At 39.0% G+C, this 9,790-nt stretch overlaps 1 protein-coding gene across 1 annotated transcript; it reads right to left on the bottom strand.

Annotated features, from left to right (window-relative positions):
* Nucleotides 1-6,004: 6,004 nt before the first annotated feature.
* On the bottom strand, nt 6,005-7,552 carry ANKRD34B (ankyrin repeat domain 34B; the record flags this gene model as incomplete). Its single annotated transcript, XM_082784149.1, has 1 exon — nt 6,005-7,552. The coding sequence occupies one exon, from the start codon at nt 7,550-7,552 to the stop codon at nt 6,005-6,007; it is 1,548 nt and encodes a 515-aa protein (XP_082640275.1).
* Between the last annotated feature and the right edge of the window lie 2,238 nt (nt 7,553-9,790).

Raw genomic sequence — 9,790 nt, 5'->3', positions numbered from 1 at the left:
TGTAGCTAAGGGTATTCATTAAAATCCACAATAAAGAACTACCATTTTTTATTTTGCTTCCAGTAAAATTGAAACTGTGCTACTCTTATCTTCTGAATTTTGAACATCTGAATTTTCAAGGCAAATAAATTTGTTTTTAAATATACTGATATTTTGGGTTTGTTCCCTTGAATTTTTCAGTGGTCCTTGTATCATCACAGCTGTTGCCTTTGACACCCAGTTGCCACTCCTGGCATTGTTGTAACATAAAAGTTGCACCTGCACATTTGTAATCTCAGTGGGGATCTGTCCGAGCAGAATTAAAATATATTTTTAAAAGGTGTTCCAGTTGCTGTGTTTTCTAAATGTATGCTCAGGTCAAGTGTTTTATTTTAAAATGGACTAACTTTTTCAGAGAGAAGACTGTAACCCATGCCATTTTTGGCAACTTGTAGAAGTGTTCAAATTGCTAACTGATGCCTTCAGGGGAAAAAATACAGGAATTAATTACAGTCCATCAACATGCAGCTGCATCTGGAGTTCAGAAATTTGGGAATAACCTGGACCATATGCAATTTTAAAAAAATTCACTCTTCAGTCTGAGATTGTAGTGTATTTTTTTAAACAGCACTTAAACCCAGCTGAACATAAAGTCACTTTTTTCCTACTTGGGCCCAAACCCCTGAATTAATCTTAGACCTCCAGAGTGGAGCTAGACAGAGCCCTGCGCTACAGGAGGTACCATCTTCATGGTTATATTTAAAACAGTAATTTCGGCTTCACACAGACTCTCAGAGTCCTTGGGTACTTTCTTAAGTGTAGAAATGTTAACACCTGAGCTTCCTAAATCCCAGTTTAAGTGAATGACGTACTGTCTAAATTTATCCTTCCGTTTCTGCTTGTTACAGCACTCGCTGATCGTGTTTAGTACTCCAGAGGAGCAAGGGAGCAATACAGGTGGAGTAAGCCCTGATTTGGGGATGAACTTTCAGGCATTCCTTTCAGAATACTTTTTTTTTTTTTTCTTTAAATAATTTAAAGGCACTTTTCGCCTACTACGTAGTAAATATTAGCACAGAGAACTAATGCAGGTGCAAAATTAGTTTTAAGTAATTATTTGCAATTCCTCTAGTTCTGTTCCTATAAACTTTCTTTGTTGCATTTTAACAGATGTGTGCAAGGAATGTGTTTAAATGAAGACTTTGCACAAAGTAACTCAAATGGTTGTATCAGTAGAGTGATTCAGCCCCCTAGTCAAGGTCCTCAGGTTTTGTTGTCTGTTTTGTGTAAACATAAACAAGCAAGCTTGTGTTTTGCTTGTGTAAAATGCTAAAACCAAGGATGTTCCTAGGAGATGTGCTCTCTTTCAGCTACAGACATTGTCCAGGCAGACAGCTTTCTCAGATAACCTGTATACTTTGAAGAACAGGAATATTGGATGAATATTAAAATCAGGCTAATTTATCTGAGGGACTGTAAGACCTGCCATCTTTTTAAAAAGGATTTACAGGTGGGGAGTTTTATCAGAGCAATTAGCCATAAAAATTGGCATTTTATCCCTTTTACTCTAGAAAAATAGTCTTCGTAAGATGCCTCCATATCAAAACTGATCATTTTGAAGGTATTGCAGTGCCAGTATTTAAACTTGAAGGAGAAAATACCATGCTGGCAAACAGTGGGAAATATTTTAAAACAAGTATTCTTCCTTCTAACTCTGAGTTTTAAATTAAAAGTGAAAAAAAGCTTGTACCTCTTATGAGAAAAGTATGAGTGTTTTTATTAGGATCATTACTTGTGACTAACATTAACCTTTCTATAGCAAGCCTTGTTCTTGTTACATGAATAAAATAGTAAACTAATGGAGTCATGGTTTACTAGTAAAAGAATCCATTTTATTATAAATATCTTGTTTTAGAAAAAAGTAGTTGGAAAGTTGATCGGTTGTATTACATGCACTAAGAAGTCTTACTAAGGACTGATGAGGGAAAAAGACTTTTTTTTTTTTTTTTAATGACATTTAGTTTACTATTTTTCCTGTGTAGCTGCATCAAATGCTCTTGGAAGAGTTTCATTCTTTTTCTTAATTGTAAAAAGACAAAAAGCAAGTGGGAACAATTCCTCCAAATGACTTTCTCCTTACTGCGAAAACAAACAAAACGAGCAGGGAAGGATGTTTTCAAAGCTGTACTTTGAACGCATTACCTTAAGTACAACTTTGAACAGTGTTTTTTTTTTTGTTTTTGTAGTATTTTCATGTGGCGACTTACTGTTCTTGTATTTAATGAACCAAGCTATAAAATACTGAAGTTGGATGCATTTTTTTTAGATGATCACTATTTTTGTGAGGCCACCAGTATTTGTCTAGAAGGTACTTTGTATGGTTTCACAGTATTTTCCAGACAAAATTGAAACCAAAGATAAAAAAGATTTTTTGCCTTTCTAAATTCTTAGATGGTCTGCAAAAATATTATCACAGGGGTTCAAAACCAATAATCTTATAGCTAGTGTATATTCCTGAAAGCTGTAATTTGCATTGACAAGAATGCTTACTCACAGGGGTATCGCTTCCATTTTTTAAAATAGTTTAGTATAGGACTGTTTAATAATTTATACCATTCATCTTTTTAGAAGTTGGAGTGGATGAGCCTCACTGATTTTTTGCTGTCAGGTGTGTGAAATAAGCCACTCCCTGTGGCGTGGGAAGCAATGGTTCTTGAAGGAAAACTGGAAAGGAAGAAGTTTCAGCTTGTGATATTTTCTTTATCGAGATACATAAAGAACACCTGAAAGGTCTTTTGTTGGTTTTAAACTTTTAAGCTTTGGGGGGAATTTAACATTAGAAATCAGGTCTTGTTTCCCATTCTTTGCTTAAGAGACTTTAAGGACAATTGGAAAACAACTAGGATTAAGACTTCAAAAATGGCAGAAGTGTATCCTCACTGAAACTAAACATTAAAAAAAAAGGCTACTGATAGACGCTCTCTCACACATTGCTTTGTACAAATTCAGCTATGGTTGATTAAATCTAATTAACTGTTCCAGTTTTCCAGTGTAGAGACAGCCTGAGAAACACTTAAAAGTGGGTACCTTTGACAGTGACTCAGCCTCTCCTAAATGGCGAATAAATGGATGCCTATTTCCATGTTCTTTGAATGGAGGAAAAAAAAATAACTTTTATTTATGCATCAGAACAACAGCAAGTCAACACGACTGGAATGCTTTCCCACCTAAGGTCACTTGTAACACTGATGCAACAATAAACACTGATGTTAGCTTTTCACATTACTTCTGCATTAAAGTTAGGCACAAAATACTGGCAACATGACAAAAAGACTTCACTTCTCAAGACATTTAGCATTTCCTTCCGTCATCCGAGTAGCTTGGAAAAAATTACTATTTCTGTTCAGGAAGCAGTAACACCCCCACACGTAATTATAACAGTGACACATCAGAAATCAGGTTTCTAACAGGTTTTACACGTACTCCTTGTATCTACCATGTACATGCTGAGGTTGATCCAACAGCATCTGAAGTGCAATGCTGTTTTCCAGACTGAAAGGAACCAAAGGCTCCTCCAGTTTCACCACCTCCTCCAGCAGCCAGTAGCTGTTACTAAGCGAAGCCTAACTCCTCAGGTTTGAATGTTTAGCTATGCAAACTCACCTGGATTTTAGTGTTTTGGTTTTGGTTTTTGTTTTAGGGGGGTGTTTTTTGTTTGTTGGTTGGTTCGTTGGTGATGGTGTTTTGTTTGCTTGAAACCCAGAGAACACTTGTTGCTTATGTGCAGAGACTAGGGTTGGCCACACAGCCCGTAAATGAGCAAGTCTTCCAGCAGATGAATAGTCCTTCTCAACTAACTAACCAATGAATAAAAAAAGTAAATTGTAAAATACCCCACTTGCCATCAAATTTTTGTGACTTGAAGTGGTTACTCCTGATGGGCAAGAAACTAAACGAGTGTGACAGTCACAACTGATTACGTAAAATGTGGTGGGATTGTGCAGTTACTCTGGGGCTCCTCTGCTGTCACCAGTGCTCTGCATCCCAGGTTAGAGCTGTAAGGGAAGGACAGCAAAGGACATGATGTCTTTCAAGACCTGTATTTTGTGTAGAAGAATTAATTTTGACAATAGTGATGCAGATTTGCATGTTTGCTTATTCCCTAGAATCTAGATGTCTGAAGGGTTTGGTGTTGCAAAATTGATTTTAAGATTTAAATTTGTAGTTTCAGACCAGCACTTTACATAAAGTGGTGTAAGAGTAGAGCTATAATCCATGCTTCCTTCTTCAAAATGTGCACATTATGAACTTTAGGACGTTTTCATATTTTCACATCCAAAGGTTCTTACAGAGACAATACATTTATCATCTTACTTGAAATTGTCTTATACTAAGAACAAAACTAAACAACATCACAGCTACTTATTAGGCAACATCACAGACCAGGTGAATTTTGACTGAAGTGGCAAGAAGGCAGATAACACCCACTGACTATTTTCAGAAAAGAGTATGTCATTTCATTACACAGAAATTCACATTATACAGACATCAATACTATATATATGTAAATACATATATATATAGGTAAATTTTGGCAAAACAGAGCACATTAAATACTTCTCAATCTTTAGAAGACAAGCTATAAAATGCTACATGTGACACCAGAAACCAAGCTTCCACAGAATATGCACAAATACAAGGCAGATGTGTGGAACCACAAAACTCTAGATGGGAAGGAAAAACACCTTTTAGATAGAGACACTTAAAAACAGAGATATATACAATACCTCGGAGGTAAAAGTACATTTCTGGTTTGCAACAAATTCAGGCTTTTGCTTCAAATTAGGTAAAATGAGGACTTTGAATGCCCAGGCAAGTACCTGAGCTGCTGGATGGATTTCTCTAGCAATGTCTGAGCAGCAAGACAGAGCTTGTCCCAGGCAGGGGTTGTGCGACCATAAGCACAGAGCAAGACAAAAATCTGTCTCCAACCATCTGTATCCTGTCTTGAAAAGACACCTAGACCTGTGGCTGGGGAGAAGGATGATGTGCGTGTTCTGGAGATCAGGTTGTTGAGTCTGGAACTGCAGAAAGTAACAGAACCAACCCAGTTCTCATACCATACACACTCTGCCTTCTCCCTCTCCCCCCCACTTTTTTTTTTTTTTTTTTTTTTAATGCGCAAATTCCAGTGCTCAAGTAGCTCGATACACCCAAATTGTTTGACATGCCTCTCTGAGGCTGCAAGCAGGGTTTGGTCATTGTACACCAGATGAGAGGGAACCCGACCCCTGCAGGGCTCCGCGCTGGATCGCGGCCAGGTGTCGTGAAGTCCAGCTCTCAGGCTCCGCGCTGCTGACTCCCGGCGGGCAGCAAGGCACCTCCAGTGGGCCCCCAGTTTTTGGGATTTCATGGGTGAAGCTACATATGCAACAGTACTCTGTGAGTTTTTTCTTAGTCTTTGAATTGCCTGTGAGCAAGATGCAGTGAGGCCACTGGAGCCAGAAGATGCTGCCGGCAGAGACTTGCCCATGCACGGGCGTGACACTGTCAGTGTCTGGGGTCTGTGGATACCACACAGTTTGGCCACAGCCACCCTTTGATGTCCAGCATCACAGCCAAATGCTTCAAGTTCCCAAAATTCACTTGTACAACGTTTTTGGGTGGAGAAAGAGCCTATGTATTTGGGGAAATCTTGCAGGAACAGTATCTCCAACCCAAAAATGAGAACTTCAGTGCCTAACGTCCTTTGTAGATTCATCCTGTTGTGGGTAAGGTTTCAATGCTCAAGTTGAAAATATTATGAAAACAATGTAATAAACACTCCTCCATTTACAGAAAACAGTGTCACTTAGTTAGACAGGTAGTTAATCCTATCTTTTTACGCAGTATCTAAGATATTTAACTCACTCCAAGACAGTAAGCCTTATGTTACAGACCTGCTATCTTTTCAGAAGTGTAACAGCTAAATAGGTAGGCAAGTATGTACATAATGTAAGGATGTTATAAACCTTCATTTCTCCTGTTAAAAATTCAGTAATTGCCTTATCTGCTCAGTTTGCAAGGACTGCCTCCTTAGTAGCGTTTTTTTACTTTTGGTCTCCCTAGAGGAAGCAGCTACTGCTGGTAGTAAGTGTTTCTGCCCATAAGAAATCACCCCAGAAACCTTATTTAGGAAACTAATATCTGGAACTGGGGGGTGAGGATTCATATTCAGTGGTGGAAGAAAACCTGGCCTTGTCTGAGAAAAGTTATCCAACAACAAAGCCCCTGAACCCCGTCTTTCTAGAACAGTCTGATTTCTTCTGCTCAGGGGAAGAGGAGGCATGCTCTCAAATAATTCTCTAGAGCTTGGTAACAAAGAGTGAGATGCAGAGCTGATCTTCTTCTTTCCTATCACTGACTTCATGTCTTCCGCAGCAGCAGGACGTAGACTAGTAGTTAACTGAGAATCTGAGCTGTAATGATTTGCTCCTAAGTTTCTTTTCTGGATAATACTGCTCAGGTCTGAAATGAAGCTGATCTGTCCTAAACTGGAATCCTTACCCACAGGAATCCCACTGGGGAAAAACTTCTCTTCGCCGTAAAGAGTCTGAGAGTTTAACTCATCATATGATGATTTCTTCGATGCAGTTTGATCAATAGCTTTCAGTAAATGAGCAGTGTCTTTTATGTCAATACTTTGGTGTCTGGTAATGAACCTCTTTGACAAGGCAAGGCCATTGATTTTAAAAGAGAGCTCTTCTGGAGTTACATCCTGGATCTCTCCATGTAAAGAGGCAATTTTACTCTGGTGGAACAGCGGAGAGCTCTTCATCCAAGGTTCGGGATGCAGCTGCTGCACTTGTGCCAGCTTGGAGACTGCATTGGTTGGGCTGGAGTTTCTCAGTGAGACTGACTGAGACGGGTTGTCTGTGCTTCGGGGATGGTCCAGATCCTGAAAGCTGAAGAGTGCACTTTTAGTCTCATTCAAGCTTGAAAGTGGGGGTGGAGATGTTTTCAGTTCTATTTCGGATGGGGACGTGCAGGCATCTGGGGAACAGTGCTCACTGAGGTCCACAGGAGGCACGTTTAAGTATTGTTTCGTTGTTTGCCTTCCTGATGGAGATTTGTCTGTTGTGATTATGATTACCTCTTTTCCTCTGTCTTTGCAGGCATTGAGAAGAACTTCCAGGGTCTCTTTGTCTTCTGAGTTTATTGCGTACACCAGCGCAGAGCTGTTGGAGTGATCTTGTAGGCTCGGGTCAGCTCCGCTTTTCAGCAGCAGAGAGACCACCTCAGGCCCTGCTTTTTCTAAGCAGGCATGCATCAAGGCTGTCTTTCCAGACTTGTCCTGTATGTTTGGATCTGCGTTGTTTTCCAGCAGGTATTTAACCATCTTTGCCTTGCTGACACTCTGGGCGTCCACGTGTTTCGTCTTACAAGCAACCATTAAAGGGGTTTCACCCCTGTCGTTGCTTTCGTTGATGTAGGCCCCCCCTTCCAGTAGCAGCCTGGTGAGGCGCAGTCGGCTCTGGTAGACAGCTCTGATCAGGGAGTTCCCCTCTGTCGGCAGCTCCACGGTCTCATTCATGGCACTTGTCTCTCAATCACACCTTCCTAGCTGCTGGAAAGAACACCTGGCGCTCAAAGAAGACAAGGAGGCACAAAAAGAAGGACAAAAAAGGGGGGAGGGAGTGTGTCAGCTTTTTGAATTGCTCCTGTAAACTCACCGCTACTCTGTGACGAGAGGGAAGATAAGAAGGAAAAAAAAAAAAAAAAAGGGTAGTCTTGCCTCCTAAACTTCAAGAAACGCGCTAAAAATTTTAAACAATATTTGGCTACACTTAAAATATTTATGGATGCTTAATACACAGCTGTCACTTTTTATTTTTCAGGCTGCTGTTGCTTCTGTCACAGCCTGACAAACAAGCTGCAAAAAAAGTCGAATTCTCCACACTGTGATGGCTTTATACTTACTATACACAAGTGGCTCTGCTGCAGTTGTACCGCTCCTGATTTGCGCCCTTGGAAGCAAGAACTGAATGAGCCCTGCAGCACATTTTTCACTGATATGAGTTACTCTGTCACATTCACTTTTTCTTTCTCATAAAATGACAGTGCTAAACATCTAGAAATTCGTGAGGAAAACCAAATTCCAAGGTATAACAAATAAGAAAAGCACAAGCACTCTTTGTTTGTTTATCTATGAAATAACCGTTAAATAGTCAGAAGATAAATACTAATGTCTTTTATAAAAAGTGGTAATATTTGGGGAAGCACGCTACCTTCCTTAGGCGGATTGGAAAACATACTAGTTTGAGTGAAACGGCATAAATGAAGTGACGCAGGGGCTATTGCATTTGTCACGAGGATCAGTAGGCTGAGAGGTGTCCACTGCCTGGGCACAAAGTATCAGCTCTAAAAGAAAAGAAGTATTTGATAGCATCAAAGAAAATCTGAAGGTTTCGCTTGAAAAAAAAAATATGAGCTCAATGTGATGCAAATAATGAAAGGTCTCGTATGAATATACACTCACACACATGAAAACAAACAAAAAAATGCTTTTATTTATGTGATTGTTTACCTATGTGGAGGGAAAATCTTCAGAGCCAAAATAAAAATCAGTATTTAACAATGGGCAGAGCACTATAACACCAAGACAGGATACACATGGACATGAAAACTACTTGTTTATTTACAAGGTATAGCTAGAGAAATAAAAACATTTAATTGGCTTAACTGCAAAGAAAATGAACATATGCACTGTTATTTACCATTGAAAGCACTAGCAATATTTTGCTGAATAACTGAAAAGAAGCAACTTCATTCTGGTTTTCTTCAATATTGGAGTTTCACTTCGATTTCCAAAATCAAAGAAGAGTATCAACGTAGTTTGTTCTAAAAGTCCAATAAACAAAAAAAGTTAATTGAAGTACATAGACATGAGACTTTTATCCCAGATTCCCCCCACCATGCAGTTTCACTCCACAGCAACATGCTCCACAGGCAGAGGGGCGCTTGTTCAGTTGTAGTTTGTCAGCCACAATGTGAACAGTTAGCTCCGGGGCTTCACACTTACCGTGTGTTAATAAAACACTCAGCTATTATTGATATAGTCATTAGTTGTTGATGTGGTGTAATAAAGGTCATATACAGCAAGTATTTTAATAAGATACCACTAAATATTTGGAATTTCAGGGAAAAAAAAAAAAACAAAAAACAAAAAACATACACAAATGCATGTGATGGAGCAGTTTGAGTTTGATGGCATTCATTACTTTCTGGGCTTATGGTGGACACAAAGACTGATCATTATCTACACAGGACCAAAATCCTATCCTGAGAAATTAAGGGGGACCAAAGAGGGCCAGAATTTCTCTGTCCATTCTCAGGGGAGAAGATGTCCCACTACTGATCACTGGTGAGAATGGGGACGCCACTGTGGTACTATCACTTTTATTTATTTATTTTATTTTTATTGATAAAACACCTTTTAAAGTAATTGCACTCAAATTACTTTAAGGATTCATTCTATTATACTGGAAGTGCATGATTCAGTATTGTCTATCTCAGCTTTTGTTGATGTGCAAATCACTATTATGCAATGTACGTTTTTGACACATAAAACATTCAAGATTATTATTAGGTCTTTTTTATAAAAGTATCCAATACATTGGTGCATTTAGGTGTCCAGAAACAAATTAAACAGAAATCACTTTTAGATAGCACACATGCTGGAATTCTGATGTGCTCTCCCTTATTTTTTACATATCTGTAAGTCATTGGCAATTTTGCATTTCTTTCATGTTTATCTAAGACTTTTCTGATA

Source organism: Aythya marila (assembly GCF_965140915.1).
Source record: "Aythya marila genome assembly, chromosome: Z".
NCBI lineage: Eukaryota > Metazoa > Chordata > Aves > Anseriformes > Anatidae > Aythya > Aythya marila.
The sequence above is the reverse complement of the archived record's forward strand: the minus strand, read 5'-3'. Positions and strand labels throughout refer to the sequence as shown.